This window comes from Rhinatrema bivittatum, chromosome 6 (assembly GCF_901001135.1).
Source record: "Rhinatrema bivittatum chromosome 6, aRhiBiv1.1, whole genome shotgun sequence".
In the NCBI taxonomy this organism is placed as follows: Eukaryota; Metazoa; Chordata; class Amphibia; order Gymnophiona; family Rhinatrematidae; genus Rhinatrema; species Rhinatrema bivittatum.
This window is the reverse complement of record NC_042620.1, coordinates 126,762,973-126,787,147: the sequence shown is the minus strand read 5'-3', so window position 1 is coordinate 126,787,147 and position 24,175 is coordinate 126,762,973. Positions and strand designations below refer to the sequence as shown.

Here is a 24,175-nt window from a genome sequence, read left to right as displayed (position 1 = left end):
CAATGTCATTCAGGGACCCTGCCCATGGAGACAAGTTCCTTGATACGTGGGGAGGATGAGTTCTCCCCCACACAGGAACAGCACGGTCCTCAATCCTTCCTCCCTCTGAATCCATCGATACCCAGCGATCGGTGAGCCGCCATGGAACTCCAGCCCAGGTAGAAATCAGGCGAGTTCCCAGGCTCAGTGGCCTACATGGTTCATCGATGGTCTGCATAGCCCAGTCCTGTCAGCACACTGGAAAAAGAGAAAGAACAGAGAGAGCACGGAGAGGACACAATTACAAAACCTGCATAAGCAGTTTTTATTTTTGTTTGTTTGTTTGTTTTTTAAATAAAAGACTCTACCAGGCAGCACAGGGAGAACCCACCATGCGGCCAGCAGACAGTTGGAAACTAGAACAAAACTATCAGAAGAAAAAAGCTGCAGCTCTAAAAAAAAATCCCTTACAAAACTGTAAGGGGAGAGCAAAGCTAAATACCGAAAAAATATTTTCTGAGAAAAAAAAAAGAGCATGAGCTCCACAACCACGAGATGATAGCTCTGTGGAAAAGATTGAGGGACTCTGCCTAGGAGTCAGGGTTATCACTACAGCTGCACATGCTCATTAGGGCATGCTGAAAGCTCTATCTGCCGGCGGCATCAACAGAACTGACGGTCCCGCCGCTGTCGATGGCATGGTGTCCATCAGTGCGGCTGGAAGGTCCCTCAATGCCGAAGCCGATGACTCAGACTTACTTGACCTGGACAACTGATCCATCTTGTCAAGTCGAAGCAGAAGTTCCTTCGGTGTCACCTGGGTGCATAAGTAGCAACCCCATACGGCATGTGATTCCCCAGGCAGAGGATACATACTTCATGAAGATCAGTGATAGACATGGTCTTCGGACTCCAGGGGCACTGGTGAAAACCAGACTTGGGTCTTGACGGAGCGAAACAAAAGGGCCATAAATTCAAAAGCGATGACGGAGGGCATCAATGACTGGCGGGCACTGAGGCAACACTACTACAGCAGAGAATCGACCGTGAAAGGAAACTTGCCAAAATGCTAAAAAACGTGACTAGAGGCACTATGGGAAGGCATCAAGAGGGATCCAGAGACTGAATCGAAGGAAAAAAAATGCAAAAAACCACAAAGGGCAATAATGTTTTCCACAAGGCTAAAAACAGCCAAAGTGAGCTCAATTGTACAGCAAGGCTTACAGCTCCGCAGAAAAGACAAGAATAAAGAGGGACCCCGCATGAACACATGGTATAGGGCATGCTCAGTATGCCTAATCAAAGTTCTAGAAACTTTGGCATAAGTTTTCTGCATCGGAGCTCCATCTGATGGTGTTACCCATGTGTGAGGGCTACCATCCTGCTTGTCCTCGGAGAAAATTGGAGAATACCATGATGAGCTGTGAACCCCAGGTATTTCAAGGGGAATCCTTAAAGGTAAGGAATACCTATAGTCCAAGTTACCCAGGGAAGCTTCATATTCAGTTTAAGGATAAGAAAGGAACCCTAAGAGGCAGATCAAAGGATCAGTGTTTTACCTAGACATGGAATCACAGGCTTAAGCTTTCAGGACCTGTTTGTATATTCTAAGAGACTGAAAGTAGATGCCATTTGGTATGTTTGAATGATTTCCTCAGTAAAGCTATGTTGGAACACCAGTACTGTGTCTAGCTTCATCAGTGGCATTTATAAAGGAACAGATCATTAATGCCTAGAACCCAAGAGATGATCATCTTCTTTCCCCACCCATGGAAGACTCTGCACCAGGAGGAGAAATGAAAGACATTGTGGAACCCTAAATTTAGCTCTGGTATTTAAAGATGTCTTATTGAGGAGTCCCCTAGCACAGGAGTTACATTTACAGGAGAAACATAAATGCTACACCCAGATCCCTTTCCATGTTTAAATGATTTTTTAAATAATTCAACATAACTACCAAAATTAGCAAAGCCACTGGCCAAAATATCTGACCTCCCTATACTCTTTGAAGTTTAGACCATAGTCTCCTCACTCTCCACCCCTCTCATGAGTAGGTGACTCCCATCTAACACATGCTGATGTTACTTCTTACCTACCACCTCAGGCCAATGCTACCATTAGTTTGATGCCCTTCTGAGCCATGTCTAGAAATCTTTTTTACTGCTAGCTTAATGAAGTAGTTCTCAAACCAGCCCATTTGGACCACCGTGTCAGTCAAGTTTCCAGGACATACACAAGAAGATGTATGAGATACCGTATATACACATGAAATATCCCCATTGTATGCAAATATATTTCATGCATGCATATCCTGAAAAACACTAAGAACAGAATTGAGATCAAGTATCTTAATGGATACTATAATATGGAGATTTGTGATTTCTAGAGGCCTAGTACATTTACAATTAACAGACACTGAATCTGTGTCAGCCTCAATGCCATCACCTTACTTGAATTCTGATGAAAACAGTAAGCGGTCTGCTGATAAGCAGTTATTAAGTTTGTTTCCTGTTTTGATATATCCTGGTGTCCTGAAAAAGTAGGGAAAGCATGCAAAGGCATGGCTTTGGGAATTCTTTCAAATGTAGATTTGTAGAAGGGGGTATGTTGGATGTGGGGTCTGACTGGGGGGCAGTGTTTAGGGGAAATGGAGATTCTTGGGGGTATCTGGGAAAATTAATTTGCAGGGTGAGTGTGTTTTTGGTGAGTAGAGGGGTTTTGTGTATGCATGGGTTGGAGGTAACAGATGTGGAATGCAGGATTTGGTGAGAGAGGTAATGGTGGTGGGGCAACTTGGCAATAGTGATCATAACATGATCAAATTTAAACTAATAACTGGAAGGGGGACAATAAGTAAATCTACAGCTCTAACATTAAACTTTCAAAAGGGAAACTTTGATAAAATGAGGAAAATAGTTAGAAAAAAACTGAAAGGTGCAGCTGCAAAGGTTAAAAGTGTTCAACAGGCATGGACATTGTTTAAAAATGCAATCCTAGAGGCACAGTCCAGATGTATTCCACACATTAAGAAAGGTGGAAGGAAGGCAAAACGATTACGTCATGGTTAAAAGATGAGGTGAAAGAGGCTATTTTAGCCAAAAAAAACATCCTTGAAAAATTGGAAGAAGGATCCATCTGAAGAAAATAGGATAAAACATAAGCATTGCCAAGTTAAGTGTAAAACATTGATAAGACAGGCGAAGAGAGAATTTGAAATGAAGTTGGCCATAGAGGCAAAAACTCATAATGAAAACTTTTTAAAATATATCCGAAGGAACAAACCTGTGATGAAGTCAGTTGGACCATTAGATGACCAAGGGGTTAAAGGGGCTCTTAGGGAAGATAAGGCCACTGCAGAAAGACTAAATGATTTCTTTGCTTCCATGTTTACTAATGAGGATGTTGGGGAGATACCAGTTCCGGAGATGGTTTTCAAGGGTGATGAGTCAGATGAACTGAACCAAATCACTATGAACCGGGAAGATGTAGTAGGCCAGACTGACAAACTAGAGAGTAGCAATCACCTGGACCGGATGGTATGCATCCTAGGGTACTGAAGGAACTCAAAAATGAAATTTCTGATCTATCAGTTAAAATTTGTAACATATCATTAAAAGGGCTACAGGGGCGATCCGGGTAACTATAAACCAGTGAGCCTGACTTCAGTGCTGGGAAAAATAGTGGAAACTATTCTAAAGATCAAAATCGTAGAGCATATAGAAAGACATGGTTTAATGGAATACAGTCAACATGGATTTACCCAAGGGAAGTCTTGCCTAACAAATCTGCTTCATTTTTTTTAAAGGGGTTAATAAACATCTGGATAAAGGTGAACCAGTAGATATAGTGAATTTGGATTTTCAGAAGGCGTTTGACAAAGTCCCTCATGAGAGGCTTCTAAGAAAACTAAAAAGTCATTAGATAGAAGGCGATCCCCTTTCGTGGATTACAAAGACAGGAAATAGAGAGTAGGATTAAATGGTCAATTTTCTCAGTGGAAAAGGGTAAACAGTGGAGTGTCTCAGATCTGTTCTTGGACCGGTGCTTTTCAATACATATATAAATGATCTGGAAAGGAATACGATGAGTGAGGTTATCAAATTTGCGGACGATACAAAAATATTCAGAGTAGTTACATCACAAGCGGATTGTGATACATTACAGGAGGACCTTGCAAGACTGGAGATTGGACATCCAAATGGCAGATGAAATTTAATGTGGACAAGTGCAAGGTTTTGCATATAGGGAAAAATAACCCTTACTGTAGTTACACGATGCTAGGTTCCATATTAGGAACTACCACCCAGGAAAAAGATCTAGGCATCATAGTGGATAATACTTTAAATTTGTCGGCTCAGTGTGCTGCAGTAGTCAAAAAAGCAAACAGAATGTTGCTTTTTTGAATGATTAATAAAATGGAAAATGTCATAATGCCTCTGTATCGCTCCATGGTGAGACCGCACCTTGAATACTGTGCACAATTCTGGTCACCGCATCTCTGGTCACCGCATCTCAAAAAAGATAGTTGAAATGGAGAAGGTACAGAGAAGGGCAACAAAAATGATAAAGGGGAAGGAACAGCTCCCCTCTGAGGAAAGGCTGAAGAGGTTAGGGCTGTTCAGCTTGGAGAAGAGACAGCAGAGGGGAGATAGGATAGAGGTCTTTAAGATCATGAGAGGTCTTGAACGAGTAGATGTGAAACGGTTATTTACACTTTCGGATAATAGAAGGACTAGGGAGCAATCCATGAAGTTAGCAAGTAATCGAAGAAAATTCTTTTTCACTCAACACACAATTAAGCTCTGGAATTTGTTGCCAGAGGATGAGATTAGTGAGGTTAGTGTAGCTGGGTTCGAAAAAGGTTTGGATAAGTTCTTGGAGGAGAAGTCCATTAACTGCTATTAATCAAGTCGACTTAGGGAATAGCCTCAGCTATTAATTGCATCAGTAGCATGGGATCTTCTTGGTGTTTGGGTAATTGCCAGGTTCTTGTGGCCTGGTTTTGGCCTCTGTTGGAAACAGGATGCTGGGCTTGATGGACCCTTGGTCTTACCCAGCATGGCAATTTCTTATGTGGTTGTAAGGAGTGTATGGCAGCATTTGTGGGTAAGGGGTTTCTATGTTTGGGAGTTGTGTGTAAGTTGGATGTATGTAAAGGAGATACATATGTAGGGTTACCTGGGTGGTATAGGTGTATATAGGGAGGAGGTTAAAGTGGGTGAGTGTGAGGGGATGATAATGTGTGATAAGGTTATGTGTATAAGAGGCGTTGTGGGGTGTGCACTTTTTGTAAAGTATGACTGTATTTATTTATTTATTCTAAAAACTTGTATACAGCTACTTCCAAGAAAGCTCCATCCGGGGTGGTGTACATATAAACATTCACAATTATACATATAAGCATTAACACCTTACATGACAGTATAGACAATAAATAATAAATATAAACTTAAATATCAAGTATTTGTAAAGGCTACCTTAAAAAGCAATGCTTTAAGCTGTCATTTAAAACATTTTAAATTTTGTTCTTCTCTTAAATATATTGGGATTTGATTCCAGAGGTTAGGAACTGCAACTATACCCCTCCTGAAGTGAGGGGTATAGAGGAAGTGTGAATGTGTTAGAAATGTACCAATGTCTGAAGATGTGGAGGTGTATGAATTTGTGGGGGCTGTGGGAGTTTGAGTATAAGAATGCATGGGGTATGTGTGTGCGGGGGAGGGAGTGGTGTTGGAGTATATTTGCAATTTAGAAGTAACTTTTTGTGCCATCCCTTGCCAGTTGCTTCAGTTTTCCACGTCTCTGTCTCTCTCTGCCTCTGTAATTCTGTGTCAAAGTGCAGGTAGGGTGATGGGAGACATTTGGAACGGAGCATTGGTCAGCATTCTAACAGCTCCAACTGCTTATTTATTTAAAAAATATTTATGTTTCGCCTATAATGAAACAATCATGCTAGGTGAATTACAATCAATAAAAACAACAAAAATCAATTACAAAAAATATAAGAAACATAGAAAATATTACAATCTTAGGAAGGAAAAGCCTCATAAAACAGAACTCTTTGTAACTGCTTTCTAAATGCTTTAAAATCCTATTCAAGCCTTAACTTCTTGGGAAGCAAATTCCAAAGAGATGCCCCAATTATGGATAAAGCACGCTAACAGGTAGACTGCAAATGCACCACCTTAAAATGAGTGACTTAAAAAAAAAAAAAGAAGAAGAGAAACAAAAAATCGAAGAACTCTAGAAGAGATGTAACAATGGAAAAGCTCTGACAAATACTTGGGGGGCATCATTTCGAAGGGCTTGTCATCGGTTCTCTGAAAATATTGACTGATGTTTCTGATTTTTTCCAACTCATCCACGATATTCACATTTTCTTCCCACATTCCAAATTTAGTGAATTTCTATCTCTTTTTTGGAGATTGTGCCTCAGACAGATGGATATTGATCCATTTTACATAATTCTTTCCGTCATACCATATTTTGGAAAGCATTAAAAGGTTCTGGGGTAGATATTTAAAAGCCATTTAGATGAATACCTCACAAGATATCCGTCTAAATGGCTAAAAACGGCATACTGAGCCTCTTATTCGGCTAAATTATAACCGGATATATTTTTATCCGGCTATAATTTAGGAGGATATAAAATGGGCGTTTTGAGGGCATTCTGGGTACAGGTCCCATTATCCGGCTAACCTAGCCAAATATCGGGTATATCCGGCTGAGGAGGTCATTTTTCAAAACGCGATTGGCCAGTATCATGTGTGTTAGGGCCTTATTGCACGTGTTAAGGCCCTAATGCATGCGATACTGGCCGCATCGCGGTGGTGCAATTTAAATCAGGGGAAGGGGAGGCGTGTGGGCGGGGTTTGAGCAGGGTTATGGCCAGGCAGCGCTGCGAGTGATAATGTTTTCTACATTATCGCCGGCAGTACTGCGGGAAATAACAACACCTTTTCCCATGGCAGTATGGGGGCAAAAATGTGTGGCCCGGGCGAAAACGCACCGCCCTGATGTGGCCAGCTGCATACTTTGCCTCCCCGCACCTTTTTTCCTGCAGGCCATCATTCCGCTATATTTATAGCGGAATGATGAATCCCGGGGTCAGTTAGCCACATAACGTGGGGGCCGCATAACTTTATACTTAACCAGATAAATTCAAAAAATAATCTATTCGGTTAAGTTAGGTTTCCTTTAAAAAAAAACAAAAAAACCTCACATTGCAGCCTGTCCCCACCTCCCTCCCACCCGAGTTGCAAAGGCCCTTTGGGGCTGAATGTGCCTGCCCTCCGCCCCCTTCCCCCCAAACAGGCCATTTATTGTTAAAAAAATAAATTGTATGCCGGGAGAAACCCCTCCCCCACCCCTTGCTCCAACTTCCCCTTAGACGTGAAAATTGCCATATCGCGGACACGATTCCCGCCCCCAATGCCTACCCTAACCCTTTCCCTTCTCCTTCTGCCCCCCGCCCCATACCTGGTGCTTCTAATTTTAGCTGGATAACTTCTCCACTAAACGTCCTACTGAATATGAACCTCCCAAAGTTTAGGACCAAAACCAATCGCATGGAGACTTTTTATTTTGTTAATATATGTAATTTTTTTTCATTCTGTAAAGGATGCCTGCTTACAGATTTAATATTTTTTCCTTCTAATACATGCACTGGAAAATGAAATCAACCATGTATTTATCCAAAACATAGGTACACCACAGACTGTATTTCCAATAATGACCCACTAGTTCCTTTTCTCTATGGACCTTAGTTTGCCATGATTCCACAGCAACTGCCATAACATTTCTATCTTGCTAGAGTACTGTGACACACACCCTGTTAGTTGTCACTGCTGCTCCTGCTTGCCAACTCTGTCTCACAATACCTATATAGCCAGTGACAGTGACCAAGGTCTTCTCCCTCCATCCTACCCCTACCCACTCAAAAGCTGCTCCAGCCTCCCTCACACCCATCACTACTGCCTACCCAGCTGTCATGTGGCTCCTTTTAGTGTGAGTCACAAAGCACTCTCAAAGACTTACTGACTGTGCTGCATGGCTCACACTAAACAGAACCAGATGGTAGCTTGGCAGGCAGTAGCAGCAGCAGCATTAAGGAGAGTCAGGAGAAGCTTTGAGGGTGAAGGGAAGGTGAAAAAAGCATGCAGTGTGGCTGGAAGGGAGCAATGACTGGTGGTAGAAAACAGAGAAGGAAGTTAGCAATGGTTTGAGATTGAGGGTAAAGTGGCATCAGACTGTTTTAAAGGGATGAGGGAAGGAAGTTAAATGAGGTGGCTATGGCCTGGACAAAGTCTAGAGAAAGCAGAGACGCACAAGATAAAAGGCTGGAAGGAATGAAAGATGTAGAGAATGAGTTGAGGATGGAGAAAGAAGTGGGTAGAAATGGCAGATAAGAGAAAGATGATCCCTTGTGATAATGGGTAGACACACGGTAGTGAGAAAGTAAAGCAAGAGGCAGAAAGAGCATAAGCAAGAGAAAGGAAGGAAAAGAAATAAGGAAGATTATTGGAATACACAAAAAAATATTATTTGAATGCATACAAAGGATAGGAACATTTTAAAGAAAATACTTATAATTTAGATTTGTTGTTAAAAACAGACATTAACTAGTATGCACAATGTTAAACGACATGCAAATATGTGGCAGAATTCTCTAGTCCTTGCAGCAGACTATGCCTGAGCTGATGGAGAAAATCTTGGGAATTGCTTATCCACATCTATAAAGATCACATCCAATCATGAGATATTAGTTTGGTTTCCACATGCAATGTTACTCTCTGTTATGACTGCCAATCAATTATTTTTTAAACTACTGTGAACATCTGTAGTCTAGGAACTGGACTGAGACCTTCAACTTCTCAAAAAAAAAAAAAAAAAAAGAAAAGCAAGCTACTGCTAAAAAGGTGCTAAACAGATACTACTCCAGAACTATGAGTAGATCATAGTAAGAGAGAAGAGACTGACTACTGTCTAACAGGTCAATACAGTAAAGTGCGGCCGCGGTTACTCCGCTCCTAACCCGCTTTCTACTCACTTTCCGGCCGCATTAGCCCTTCCTGTGATACACAATCCCATTTAACTGATTCTTACCGCCTCTTTAAATCACCGAGTAACCCCTTCCGCCCGCGGCATGTATATTAGATGTAAACGAGCGAATTAGCTATTCCCTCCCATACAGTAACGCGTGCCCCGACTATTGCTTTTTTACCCTGCCGTTTTGCCGCGCGTTTAACCTGCTAACTTACCGCCTACCCTTACCCCTGCGTTAGAGGCAGGGGTAAGGGTAGGCGGCAAACTTACCCCCAGCCCCGCTCACCTGCCCTGGCCGCGTCAATGGGTGCTGGTCTCCGGGTCAGCCCCAGTCCTCTCCTCCCTCCTCCCGAAGCAACGAAAGCGAAGATGGATGCCTGCACGGGCGAAAGCGGCCCCTGTGCGTGCAATTGGGCCGCTCAAGGCATGACGTCACATGTCGTGACGCCAAACATCATGACGTCACGCCTTGAGCGTCCCAATTGCACGCACAGGGGCCGCTTTCGCCCGTGCAGGCAACCATCTTCGCCGGGAGCCACGATCCGTCTCCGCCGATGTCTGTCTCCGGAGGAGGGCTGCGAAAAAAGTAAGTCGTTGCTTTACACTGCCAGTCCTCTCTCCCCTCCTCCCGAAGCAAGGATGCTTTACGTGCCTTGCTTCGGGAGGAGGGGAGAGAGGACTGGCAATCTCGAGCGTAGGAGAACCGTCCACTTCCTGGTACCTGTCATTTCAAATGTCATTTCAAATGACATTTGAAATGACAGATACCAGCGTGTCCGTGAAGCGTTAGGCCAGCGCACCCAGGATACTGTATAGCGCTCTATACAGTGAAATGGGTTGCGCGGGCCTAACGCTTCACGGACGCTTCTTAGACGCGGCTTGCATTTGCAAGCAATTTAAATACAGTATTGAGCGGTAGGTGAGCCGAACTGTGCGTGCGGCAACCGCGGGTGTGCCCGTCACTAACGCAGCTCTTCCTACCGCTCCTTACTGTATCGGCCTGTAAGACAGGATGCTGGGCTTAATGGACCTTGGTCTGCCCTAGCATGGCAATTCTTATGTTTTTATGAATAAGTAGGAGAAAGAGGGTTTTTTAAAATATTTTAAAACCTGCCTTTTATACTACTTCACTATCCATTTTAAGAATATTTAATAAAAAGCCACAATATAACAGAAAATCTGTGAACTAATATGAACTGCTGCTCTAAAAGACTAGAACTTGCATTTTTTTCTGATGAAGGCTCTTTTCCTTCCTTTTTTTTTATCATTTCTATATCTCCTTGCTTTTTTATTCTGTTTAATTATTATTTTGTCTTTACACATTTTTGCAGCAAAAAGGTGTGTACTTTTCTATTACAAACAAGCTTCGTTTTTAAAACTTTCCTTCCCTTGTGTTAATGAACTATCTGAATTGATACCCACATGAGCTTTTGATAAGGATCAGCAAAGCTATACCCCTCCTTACTTGCAGGTCTATCCAGTAAAGTGTGGCCGCGTTTACCCCGCTCCTAACCCGCGTTCTACTCAGTTTCCGGCCGCGTTAGCCCTTCCTGCGATCCACAACCCCCTTTAACCTACCCTTACCGCGTCCTAAAATCCCCGGGCAACCCCTTCCGCACGCGGCATGTATATTGCATGTAAACGAGCGAATTAGCTATTCCCTAGCATCCAGTAACCCGCGCCCCGACTATCGCTATTTTACCCTGCCGTTCTGCCGCGCGTTTAACCTGCTAACTTACCGCCTACCCTTACCCCTGCGTTAGAGGCAGGGGTAAGGGTAGGCGGCAAGCTTTCCCCCAGCCCCCGCTCACCTGCCCTGGCCGCGTCCATGGATGCTGGTCTCCGGGGCAGCCCCAGTCCTCTTCCCTCCTCCCGAAGCAAAAAAAAAGCGAAAAAAAAAGTTGCAAGAGAGAGAGGGGAGAGGACGGGCAATCCTACGCTCGACGACTTACTTTTGCAGCCCCCCTCCGGACATCGTGGCTTCCCCCGTGCCAGTCCCCTTTCCCCTCCTCCCGAAGCAGGGTGCGAAAAGCAGCCTTGCTCCGGGAGGAGGGAAGAAGGGACTGGCAGTACGAAACGACTTACTTTTTGCAGCCCTCTCCGGACATCGGACGACCTCTCCTGCCTCCAGCTGCTCGCGAAGATGGACGCCTGCACGGCCGCTGAAGACGTGACGTCATGACGTTTGGTGTCACGGCATGTGATGTCACGTCTTCAGCGGCCGTGCAGGCGTCCATCTTCGCGAGCAGCTGGAGGCAGGAGAGGTCGCCCGATGTCCGGAGAGGGCTGCAAAAAGTAAGTCGCTTCGCCGCTTCGTACTGCCAGTCCCTTCTTCCCTCCTCCCGGAGTAAGGCAGCTTTTCGCGCCCTGCTTCGGGAGGGGGGGAGAGGGGACTGGCAATCCCGACTTCCTGGTATCTGTCATTTCAAATGACATTTGAAATGACAGATACCAGCGTGGCCGTGAAGCGTTAGGCCCGCGCACCCAGGATACTGTATAGGCGCTCTATACAGTAAAATGGGTTGCGCGGGCCTAACACTTCACGGACGCTTCTTAGATGCAGCTTGCATTTGCAAGCTATTTACATACAGGATCGAGCGGTAGGTGAGCTGCACTGTGCGTGCGGCAACCGTGGGTGCGCCGGGCACTAACGCAGCTCTTCCTACCGCTCGTTACTGGATAGACCTGTTGGACTGGTGGGCTTAGCTGAGAAGAAGGAGCTTTCACAAACTTTAAGACCTCCAGTACAGAATACAATGTAAAATATTTAAAAAGTACCCAAATGGGCATTTTTTTTTTGTTAAAATCATGGCAGTGTATTATGATGTACCAATGTACTGGTTATCAAGTGTTAAACTTTTTCATTTTTAAAGTATTAATGCTCAAGGATGTTTAACTATTGGATAGAATTCTCATTAACAACAAGCATGCGCAACATCTAAGTACGGTACTCACAAGGATGAGTTACTGTGTTTGTGTTGTTAGTTTTAACACAGCTTAGAAATTTTAAACCTGTGATGCAGGTAGTGATTTTCCTTAATTCAGGTGGCACTAAAATCAAAATCTTTAAAGATCACCATTCTTCCTTGTAATCAATATTTAATTTCTCATACTACAATTAGTTTTATATAAACATAAGATATAAAAATCCACATTCAAATACAAAAATATAATTAGTTAATTTCTATGTGACCCTTTTCATTGGAGTTTTTCCCCATTGAATGCCTATTTCAAAAAATCTGGGAAATAAAATCCTGTAGGCTTCTGAATTGGCCCATATAAATTTGGCGTTTTCTCAAACCAAAGTAATCAAAATGGAGAATGAATATCACCATGCATGAACTCTGCTTCAAATTCAAAATCCATATTTTAAAAACTAGTAAAATTCGGTAGTTAGGTAACGATTTCTGTGCCTAAAGCTGCAAAAATAGCTCGAGGTGGCAAATTGATTTAGTAAAAGCACAAAACATTTAGTCAAATATAAAAAACCTCTAGAGCTGGAAAGTGTAACTTGGAAATCCATGGCAAATAGTTTGTACACAAAAAAATTATGTTTTTTAAACACCTACCCAAGTAAGACATATAATTTTAAAACAATTACATATCACAGGCAGATGTCGTACAACATTATGCATGTGGAAAACACTGCTTAAATTATATATATATATATATATATATAATTATTATTATTATATATATATAAAAATTACAAACTTAACTAAAAAGATTTTTTCTTTTCCCATCCAACTATTATAATTCATGGCTGTCAAAAACTTACTTAACACGGTAATCCTCCATAATTAGTGAAATTATTCTAAAGATGCAATTCCATGATCACTCCAATGAAGTACAATATATGTCTGGTCCTACCAAAAATATACAAAATGATAAGGGGTATATTTCATACATGGCTACCATTCACACCTGCATATGCACCTCAAAGTAATCATCACAACCACCTTATCACGCATATGCATGTAAATGGTAGCCATGTATGAAATATACCCCTTATCATTTTGTATATTTTTGGTAGGAGCAGACGTATTTTATTAGAGTGATCGTGGAAAAAATATACTTAAATTATGGCTGGTAGATTCTTAACACACTTTATCCTAAGGATTGATTCACTTTAGTCAAGCATCTTTTCTTTAATTTTCTTACACCATGAACTAAATTGCAGATTTTATTCTGGAGAGTTAGATACAGATCTCAGTGAGTAATGCTTTTTGATTAACAAAGTAATTCTAAGCTCTATGATTGAAACAAATCTATCACAAAACAGGAATATAATCTTCTTCAACAATTAAGCCAACAGCTTAACTTCTATCTGATAGATTAAAAATGTGACAAGCAATAGTTTGGCTGCTCACAAGCAGTAAGACAACAAATTCTAAGAAATGTCAACTTAAATCACTTAGTAAACATTTAAAACACTCAGCAGTTGAAGGATTAATTCAAACAACAAAGAACAACCTTTACATTAAAAAAAAGTTTACTGAACATGCATCTCCCTGATAATGATCCATGCACAACAGACATAAGGAGATTTCCTTACAAATGATTAATTCACAAAACATGAACTCTACCATTCATATCAATCTCAATGAAAGGCACCTAATCAATGCACCATGAAATCAAGCTACATCAGATATATTTTCTTAAATAATGTTTTTGACACCTATTCTATTGCACATATTTTGTTTTCTAGTAATCACTTTGGAAATGCTGAAAATTACCAGCCTTCTTTTTCATCATAAACAAAAATCAGTGAAGTTACAGTCCTGTACGAAAACTCCCAATTAAAAAAATATGCTACATACCTACAGTTAGGAGGAGGATCAAGTGTTATTTCAGCTAGCTCCTTCTGAATTCTGTTGGTGAAATGAGAACAGACAAAGCATTTGAAATACTCTGTAGAATAAATCAGGGAATCACACTGCCCTCTACCACCATGCAGTTAAATGCAAGATTGGCTTTGCCTTCAGTAATGCTAACATGGCTGCTTCCTCTTTGTTCTCAGAGGCATAACCCAAATCCCATAGCAGAAAAACTTTACAGCTTTTTTCTTATGTGCTACTGTAAATCAAAAGAATGTTTATCACTAAGCTAGCTAGGAAGCTTCCTTAAACAGTAAGTGAAGTGAGTGCAATCGACTTCTAAACACTTTTGACTAGGGAAAATTTATTTTCAAGCTTATATGCAAATGAGGCAAAGGGAAGGGGGCAGTGCTAGCATATTTGACAATAAGCATTACAGTGCTGTATCTGAGGCAGAATTAACGAGCTGTAGCATAAGCAAATAAAGCTTTGTGTCAGCTTTTGCCCATTTTTTCTTTACATAGCATTTAAAAATGAATTGCTCACAGCTTTGTTGTGCAATTCCTAAAAACATCTTGATACTTGAAATGAGAAAAAAATCATTTAACACAATTAACTAGTTAGGCTCCAAAACTGTATCACATCAACATATCTATACTATCTATGAGATTGTATAGACAATATATTGCTCTCTCTGTCAAGTATTTTTAGGGTGTTAACACCACCTTACTGTAAAATAACATAACTTTTAAATTCAGGAAATTATTTCAAAATGAGGAATTTGGAAAAAAATAGTAAGTCAAAATCAATGGAAATAAATGATCTTCAGTAGTTTTAATATCTCAAACTTTGCAAAAAAGCCAATAGCAGCACTTTCTGAAAGCAACCTTAAGTCATTTTCATCACAGATTACCAAAGCAAAACCACAAGCTGTTAATTTCCTTTCCTATTAATACAGCAATAAAAGTATATCTTCCTTAGCTCTTAATTAAATGCATATTTTAATAGATTTGTTAAAACAAGGATCAGCTTGCCATGCAAAGACCAATATCCCCTAGTATATTAAACTGCATTAAAGAGTTTTCCAACAGAAGGAATATTGGTCTAAGCCAAGTTTTTCCACAAATTAAAGCACTCCAGTAAGGTTCTGTTTTTTCTTTAAAAGTGCTTAAGCTTCTTTATTTTCAGATTGGTCATCTAATTACTGGATGAGAACACATTTAATGGCTTTTCATTCCAAAACATCAAAGTCAAAATGTTAGCCCTTTAGAGAGAAAGTTTACAAATATTGGCTTTAATATATATACTTCATGTGCTTGCTTTATACATTCTTACTGAGAGGAAAGCTGTCACTAATTTAGAAACAGCTAACTTTTATAACAATGCTGGAGTCTATGAGTTCCTTTTCCATGGTGCATTTTTCACTGACAGTGTTATCTTTTGACAATAACTAATAGTTCATTTTCTAAGGTAGAAAAATGCCAGGGAACTCAAAATATTATGGGGAATACTTAGGGTGTGTTGTTCATGGAATTTAATATATAAAACTTTTTTTCTGATGTTTAAGTCTAAATGCATGTTAAGTTTCTGGGATTCTGATTTTAAATTAACCCATGCTTTCTTTTTTTTTACATTTTTGGATTTTAAACTTAAATTACATGTTTGTTCTAATCAAATATGAAATCAAAATTCTCAAAGGCCTTATTTCCCTTCAGAAATATATCGAACCTAAACAAATATAGGTAACAAGGCAGTGGATCAGTGATGCCAACAAAAATAAAATGATCAGCAAAATTCAAGAACAACATTAATAAAAGGATCCTGAGTGCTAAGTAACATGATGATGCTTATTATGACGTGGACAACGTGAAAACTGAACTGTCAAAATACTGAAGAAAGCCCAGAAGTGAATCAACTTAACAGGGTCAGATTTCTAGAACGGATTAGTATTCAATGAACTTAATACAGTACTACATCAAGAATCCTAGAACCTGGGAAAACACCCATGTAAGTGTATCAATAACTGAAAAATGATGACTTGATATGTATTTTCCAATATATCTACAACTCTCAACATTCCAAATACTTTGCTAGTGATAGTAATATTAAGTGAGAGCTTTATAAAGCTGAATCTCATCAAAACATGCTTGTCCATGTCAGAAAAATGAATCAGTTCCCATCAACATATCAAACTTTCAAAATATCACAGAATCGATTAGCAAGACTTACTCGCAGCTTTATCCTTTTTAAAAGACTGATTGAAGTGCAGTGACTTTTTTTTCTTTATTTTTCAGTGTTGTGGAACATGTTTCTAACTATTCTTCAAATATTAAATTGTATGACCCTTCACTGAAGTATTTTAAGACATTAAACAATGATAATTTTTGTGAATGTGGGTGAAGTGGTGGGCAGTGAAATACTTAAAGCCAGCTCTGGAACATTAACAGGTATTCAGGAGTCATCATATAATCTGGCTAAAGATTCCTGGACCTTTTCAAGCTTTTAGTTGCTCCAGAAACCAGTTGAAAGTTTCTCAAAATATAGATTCCAAACCCCTTGGCTCCAGAATTAGGTCCTGCAATGACTGTTTCAAGTATCCATATGCTGTGCTGGAAAACAGAATGCCAGGCTTACTGTGCAGACTCTGTGCTGGGTCCTTTTCTGGCACAACATTTCAGTTTTTCTAATAGCCTCATTATGATTTTATCATGGTGAACAAAAAGTGGTCCTTCAGTTTTGTTCTGAAAGTTCTTTTCAGTTTAGCAATTTGAATTTGATACACGTTAAACACATTTTTTTCTCATTCTGTATCTATGGGTCAAAAGCTTAGTGGATCAGGCCCTTAGTTATGACAAGGTAAAGTTTGTTGTACACGCACACACATTTGGTATACATATATTCTGGTAAAATATATATAATAAGCAGTTATATTAATGGTAAAAAACCCCCCAAAAAAAACCTTAGTAATTTCTTCAAGAAGTATTTTGCTGCTTTATAAAGTTCTTCTACCATTAGCCAATTAAATAAGGCATCAGGCGTACAAAGAAATTACTGAGCAATATGTTTTATTGTCACAAGTCACAGTTATTACCTTTTAGCACTAGTGGATAGCTTAGCAGTAGTTTTGCTTGATAATTTAGTATTTTTTTTCTGCTGGGTTGCTGAAGGTTTTCTTTCCTCTTGCTCTTCAGGTTCAGGTGCTGGAGGGTCTCTCTGATCTGCATCTGAACTACCACTGCTGGTACTTGGACTTTCATCATCTGATCTTTGCCTATCACTGGACATCTTGTAAACTTTTCCCTGGTAAACTTTAAAATAATAATAATAATAATAAGTAGTAGTTACTTAACCAACAGGGCAATGTCACTGTTTCACATTTTAAAATGTATTACAACCCACTGGGTTGTTGTTTTTTTTTGACAGTTCATAAATTTAAATATGATGACAATTATCCATATATTTATAAGTATTCATTCACTGTGTGAATGTAGGGAGTTAAAAAAAAACCAGAATAAATGGTCAAGGTGAATACTGTCCCAGTTTAACCTGAAACGATATATCATACTGTCTGTCTTCCATGTAGAAACAGATGAGAGAATTGTCACAGAACTTCAGCAATGAGCATTAATAACTACTGTCATACTGTAAAGAACAAGCAATCTTACTGAATATGCAAAAAGTCACTAATGCCCTGTAAATATTTACACTGAAGCAGAACATTTTATTGGTCAAAGCAATTGAGATTCCCGTTTCAGCACAAAAAGAAAATCCTGTCAGTGCTACAAGGATCAATTGCTATTGGATTATTGTTTATTTTGGTCTTTCAACACTCAGAACAGTAAAATAAAATAATAATTAAAAAGGAGTAGGGGGGAGGGGGACTCAGTTATTTACATGGCCAGCAGCACGATTCATCTGGCCGGGAACTGCTAGGAAAGCAGAATCCGAGCTGCACCTTCTTGCCCAGCTCCCAGCGCCGCCACCGTTCCTACTCGCCTATTCGAGCAGGCGGACCGACATTTTGACAAAAACCAAGGGGCGAACCGTTGGACTGCGCGATCCCGGTCGTAGAGAAGCTGCTGCTGCTGCCGCGGCGGCAATTCCCCTTTGTGAGGGGTTCCGGGGTGGCTGGGCGGGGGGTGCTGTGGGGGTTTGTTGTGGTCGGAGACACTCCGGTATCAGCACGGTGTACCAACTGATGCGTGAAGTCAGCGCCAGCTCTGGCTCCCTCTCTCACTCTCTCCCCCCCTCCCCTCCTCTCTCTCTCTCTCTCTCACACACACACACCGACCGACACACGGGCGCGAGGAGCGAGAACAAAGCCCTCTCGCGCTCCACCGCCGCCGCTTTTCTTTCATTTACCTTTCGAGCTCTCCCGTCCCGCTTTAAAAGCGGCTGGATGAGGAGCAATCCTGCGGAAACGGAGCCGGGAAGAGACAGGCAGGCTCCGGCCGGGTGGCGAACATTGAGGATCGGAAGAGGAGGTGTTGTAGTGCGGTTCCGCGGACGAAAGGTGGCGCTTCTGAGCGCCTGGGGAAGACCCGGGGCTGGCGGAGAGGGGGGTGGGGGGGTGGAATAAAGAGAGAGCGCGGGAGGAGGCAAGGAGAGAAGATTTGGCTCTTCTGTCTCGCGACCTCCCTCCCCCTCGACTTCACGCACAGAACGGTGCAGTCAGCAAGTTCCAGCACGCGCGCGCGTTCCTCCCCGCGCGCGCACTCCGCTCCCACTAGGGAGCACGCGGTGCTCGCGCGCGTCTGTTTCAATTTCAATTTCTCTTTCTGGTGTCGGGAGCGCGTGTTCTTTCCTGCCGACAGAGAACAAGCGAGTTGCGTGGTCCGAGTGTCTACTTTTCTTTTCGTTTCTCTTTTCCCTGTTGCTAGCATGGGCACAAGAACTGATACAGCAGGTAGGGCAGTTTTCCGAGCGAGACTTAGAGGTGAGTGACCGTGTGGGCGCTGCACGTTGAGATTTGCACTTCTGTAGTATGCAGATCCCACTGAGAGGCGCTGCCCAGCGTTCCCCGACAGTGAGAGTCTGTGGAATATGTTTCCTAGGCTTCAGGAGCAGGACTTCGTGGGATTTGCCAGGTTGCTTTATGCTATGGCTAGGAAGCAGTGAGTGTAACTTAAGTGTCACTGTATGTACAGAATTTTAAGTAGTGTCTTGAGGGAAGTTAGGGGAAAACTGTGTAACCTGGTTTTTGAAGAGAGAGTGCATGATGTGTAACCAACCGGTTTTGGAGGAATAGTGTTCCTGTTGTGACTAAAACTTGAGGGACAGTTTCCCTACTGAACGGAAATGGATAGGCAATTTATTAAAACATGGGATGATACTTATAATCCCTGCTTGTAGGAGGGGTATGTGGCGAAAGAGGTGGAAAAGTTTGCTTGCCTTTGGAGAGAGCTGTTGTAGTTGGGTGTTTAGTGCATGGGAAATGTATAAAGGTCTGGCAAGAAAAGGAAATAAACATTACTTGGCATCTTTAAGAGGGGTGTGTAATGGTATCTCCCTAACAAGAATGTTGTGATCTCTGAAGACAAGCAATTCACCTGTCTAGTGAACATGTGTGACGCTGAGCTGAACAAAATTCCAGAAATTTGAAATAAGGACCTCTTCCCCCTATTGATGTTTAAATTTCCCAAGATACTTCCTTGAGAGGCCCAGCCTAAATGCTATTCAGATTCAGACATAAGTAGGGTCTTTTTATTTTCAGTTATTATTTTTTATTTTTTCCTTGAATTGATCAGTATTTATTATAACAAAGAAATGGGAGATTTGTCTTCCATTAGCCTTTTTATCCACTTATTTCTTACTACTTTTGTTCATTTTAGCTGAATAACCGGTATGCAGATCTGGAAGTGATGAAGGAGCAGAAACTTACAAACCCTAAAGCTGCTTTTAAACAACCATTGTACATGGGAGGCAAAGGATGGTGGTGGCTGCTGACTTGTTTCTTAGGGACACAGAGGCATCCATCTGTCAACTAGACATGTCCCGGGAAGCTTGCTGTCTGCTGGGCACTAAAATGCCATGAATTCTCAAACCTACTGACTACTATCCAATGCTTCACATCCATGTTGGCACATAGGCCGACGAAATATCGTGCACTGGCTGCAGCACACAGCTCAACACGCGACTGAACGCACGTTTTGGACGTGCATCTGTAAACCCTGATGTAAAATGGAGGTTAGGGCGTCCAAAACATGCATCGGTAATAGCGCTCATCACAAGCAAATGCATTTTGATGAGGCTATTATCTATTCCCCTGCCCCGATGCCAAAAAAAAAGTGCGCCCAGTGCCTGAGCAGACCTTAATTTTGGAGGAGCCCAAAAAGTGGCAATATTAAGTCGGAGGAACTAAAAAATTAGAAATGTCCCAAAAAAATAAAATTTAAAAAAAAGTGTGCTGGTGGTCAGATTAGGAAAAGGGACTCTCAATTAACGAGTGCCCATTATCCTAACCTGTGTCTGTGCATAGGTTAGGAAAACGGACACACTAAAAGTGAGCGTCCATTTTCCTAACTGGCTGATAGCCACCTCTCCTGGGCGCCTGCTGCCGAGGAGGTGCTAGGGGCACATGGTTTCTCCTAGCGCCTCCTTTTTACTGCGGCAGCCCATTTGCATTGGGCGCCCCAGAGAGGTAGATCGGCACATGTTAAAGAAGCAAGTACTCAATCATGAGCGCCCATTTAACGAGTGCCGATATTGTATCGGCCTGAAAGTGTATAAAAAGTGTCTTCATGGCTCTGGGGAGAAGAGGTTAAAATAGACTTGTGCACAGATGTTGTTCTCCTTTTAGTCAAGGATAAGGGCCCAAGCAGGAAAGGTCACATTCTGGAGCTGACATGGTGTCAAAGCATTTTGTCTTCCTGGATCATGGGATGATGTTTCAAGGCCTACCAAGCAGAGATGGGGTTGGCCTGTTGAATGAAGGAGTGTAGCATCTTCCAGAAAAAAACTGGCAAATATCAGAAGAGTGCTTTAACCTAGGCTTACCAGATGGGTGAACAAAGGCCTAAGTTAAGTTAACCGTACTCTGGTAAGTAAATCTCTAAACATTGGTAGAAAAATGGGGGAAGGAGGATGGCCACATTTGGAAAGCTATGTACACTAATGGCTATAGTAATGGGAATAAAGTCTCCAGATCTACAGGCAGTCATGGAAGAGGCCGACTTGGATATAGTAGCAGTCACAGAGACATGGTACATGGCAAACCATGATTGGGATACACTTCTACCAGGTTACAATCTAGGAAGTACAGGGTAGGAAGAAAGAAGAGTGGCAACTTTTAAAGCAACAAAACAGCAGGGCTTATAAAGTGAGGAGGCACTGTGGGTTAATCTGGAAAGAAGGAATGGAACATCTGTTTATATTGGTGTTGTATGCAGATCTCCATCACAGGTAGAAGAAATTGATAGAGATTTTATGAAGGATATTCACAAAATTGTTATGAAAGGGGAGGTGATATTCCTAGATGATTTCAATCTGCCAGAATACTGTGTTCAGTTCTGTAGGTCACATCTTAGAAAGGACAGAGAAGCTAGAAGCAATCCAGAGAGAGGCAACTGAAATGGTGCTGGGTGTACATCAGAAGCCATAGACATGAGCTTTGAGGATCGAAAAATGTATACCCTAGAGGAGAGACAGGGGATATGATACAGACTCTTAATTACCTGAAAGAAGAAGCAAAATGTTAAGGGAAAGTAAGCTGTGGCATAGGGGACATATGTTGCCCCAAGGAAATTGAACTAGGACCAATGTTGGAAAATATTTTTCACAGAAGAGGTGCTGGAAACCTGGAATGCCCTCTCAGTAGAGATGACTGAGAAGAAAAAAAACACAGTACTGGAGTTCAAGAAAGCCTAGGATAAACACACAAAGCAGCAGTTTCAACCCTGAAAAATCTTGCTGGGCAGACTACTGGATGGACAATTTGTGGCTTTCTGTCATCATTTACTATTTTACTATAGAGTCGAGAATAGTTCTGTAAGCATTATGAGGGTGTTCTGTAACTTGTCTGATATTGTGCACTTCTTTCATATCTATCAGGTCGGGCAGTGCTACAGACGGTTACCCCTATTCTCTTATGCCTATTCAATCCAAATAGTTCAGAAAAGACCACGGGGTTTTCCGCAGAATCAGACTTATTTGTCAGGCTTTTCAGGTTTAGTAGTTAGAATTAAATAAACTCATGCCTGTAACATCCTTAATATAGCAAAGGTTTATACTGAGTAAAGCCCTGCATCATTAGTAAACATAAACATGTCAGAGACTTCAACTTGCTTTGGGTATATTAATAAGTGTAATTAGCTAACTAGCCCCCCCCCCCCCCCTCACTCAACTTTACGAGATTACCTTCCGTTTCACTCTGGAGGTTTCAGAGATAGTCTTAAATGAAGAGAGTTTGCGTTCTTGGTTCCTGTGCCTGCTGGCTGAAGAGGCTTGTCCAGCCTTGGCAACCAAGAACAGGCAGGAATCTTTCTGCAGATGTCTCATCTTGGACACAGGAGCTCTCTCTTTGTGGCTGGGAGAAGCAAGGGTGATGTCTTAGTGTTGTCTGGTGTAAAAAGTATTTCTTTTGGTCGCCCCCCCCCCTTTTAGTCCTCTCTCCCCTGATGCTTTTAACAACCCAGACATGCATTTGAACAACCCAGACATGCATTTGTAAACAGTTCATGCATTGTCAAGCAGCGGGACAGACGGGGTCATTTTTTCATTTGTGTGCTGGCCCCCCCTTTCTCCATCAAGGGGGTCACGTCTCCTGCTGCATGGCAATCAGGCATGGGGTCCTGTCACATAAGATCATAAGATATGCCATACTGGGTCAAACCAAGGGTCCATCAAGCCCCGTATCCTGTCTCCAACAATGGCCAATCCAAATCACAAGTATCTGACAAGTACCCAAACATTAAATAAATCTCAAGCTACTATTGCTTATTAATTAATATTAATTTAAGTTTCCTCTAGGAACTTATCCAAACCTTTTTTAAACCCAGTTTCACTAACATCGTAACCACATTCTTTGGCTGAGAATTCCAGAGTTTAACTATGTACTGAGTGAAAACACCTTTTCTTTGATTTGTTTTAAATGAGCTACTTGCTAACTTCATGGAGTGCCCCCTAGTCCTCCTATTATCTGAGAGAGTAAATAACAGATTTACATTAATTTGTTCATGTCCTTTCATGATTTTGTAGACCTCTATCATATCCACCCCCTCAGTCGTCACTCTTCCAAACTGAACAGCCCTAACTTCCTTAGCCTTTCCTCATAGGGCAGCAGTTCCATGCCACTTATCATTTTGGTTGCCCTTCTCTGCACTTTCTCCAGTGCAATTATATCTTTTTTTGAGATGCAGTGACCAGAATTACACACAGTATTCAAGATGTCTCACCATGGAGCGATACAGAGTCATTATGACATCCATCATTTTATTTGCATTTCCTTTTTATGTCAATCTGGCCTACCACATCTTCCAGGTTTACCATGATTTGGGTCAGTTCATCTGAATCATCACCCTTGAAAACAGTCTCTGGAATGGGTATCTTCCCCAACATCCTCTTCAGTCAACACCGAAGCAATGATATTGTTTAATCTTTAGCAAAGAAGACTACACCTTACCGTTTGTGCTGCTTGCCATATTCGGGCATCTCAGTCTGTTGTTCCTTCTTATTTATGTCAGCACTCTTTGGAGGCTCAGGGAGACTTGTCTCCATTTGATTTTGCTAAGCCTGGTCCTTCCCAGCATGTTGCGGGAATGGAAAAAGAGTTGTCAGAGGCTTCACCTGAAATTGGGGCTCCCCTAACTGGTTCATCAGCAGGAGAAAGTAGTTCAGTAGGCGCAGGACCCACTCCCCCTGATTTGGACATGGGCCCCCTCTGCCTTTTCTTGGGTAGAATTTTTTGATTCACTGCAGTCCTTTCTTTAGGCGCAGTCGTTGGCCCGGGGTAATCTTAACAATTCAGGATCACAAGCTGCAATTTCCCACTTGCCTGCTGCTGTGGATAAGCGTCTGAGTATGTCTAGATCTGCTGCAGGTCATGCCGATAGGGACCCGGATGGCAAGGGTGATGAAGCCAATCCTTACTCCCTAGAGCATGGAGAAATTCCTTTGGGGCTGGTGCCATAGGAGAACTATGTTGTGTTTTCTTTCATTGAGATGAGTTACCGGCTCTGATTTTTCCAGCCATTGAAGATGCTGGAGATACCGGTGGCTGATTCCATGTCTGAGCCAAAGAAGGATCCCATTTTGATATCTTTGCGTAAAGCCTCATGTTTCTTCCTCATTATGGAAACTATTCAAGATTGATTGATCTTGAATGGGGCGTCCGGAAG

General features: G+C 41.7%; 1 protein-coding gene across 2 annotated transcripts in view; it reads right to left on the bottom strand.

Annotated features, from left to right (window-relative positions):
• Window positions 1–18,508, bottom strand: part of UBE2E3 (ubiquitin conjugating enzyme E2 E3) — a 193,968-nt gene extending 175,460 nt beyond the window's left edge. Inside the window, exons 1-3 of one of the 2 annotated variants that reach the window (XM_029605914.1) lie at window positions 18,204–18,508; window positions 16,933–17,149; window positions 13,845–13,895 (exon numbers count right to left, since the gene is read on the bottom strand). In XM_029605914.1, coding sequence (XP_029461774.1) covers window positions 13,845–13,895; window positions 16,933–17,126 — 245 coding nt within the window. In that variant the 5' untranslated portion in view covers window positions 17,127–17,149; window positions 18,204–18,508. Of the gene's footprint in view, window positions 1–13,844; window positions 13,896–16,932; window positions 17,150–17,735; window positions 18,055–18,203 lie in introns of those variants that run through there. The other variant, XM_029605916.1, reaches the window with a different exon arrangement.
• Window positions 18,509–24,175: the final 5,667 nt, after the last annotated feature.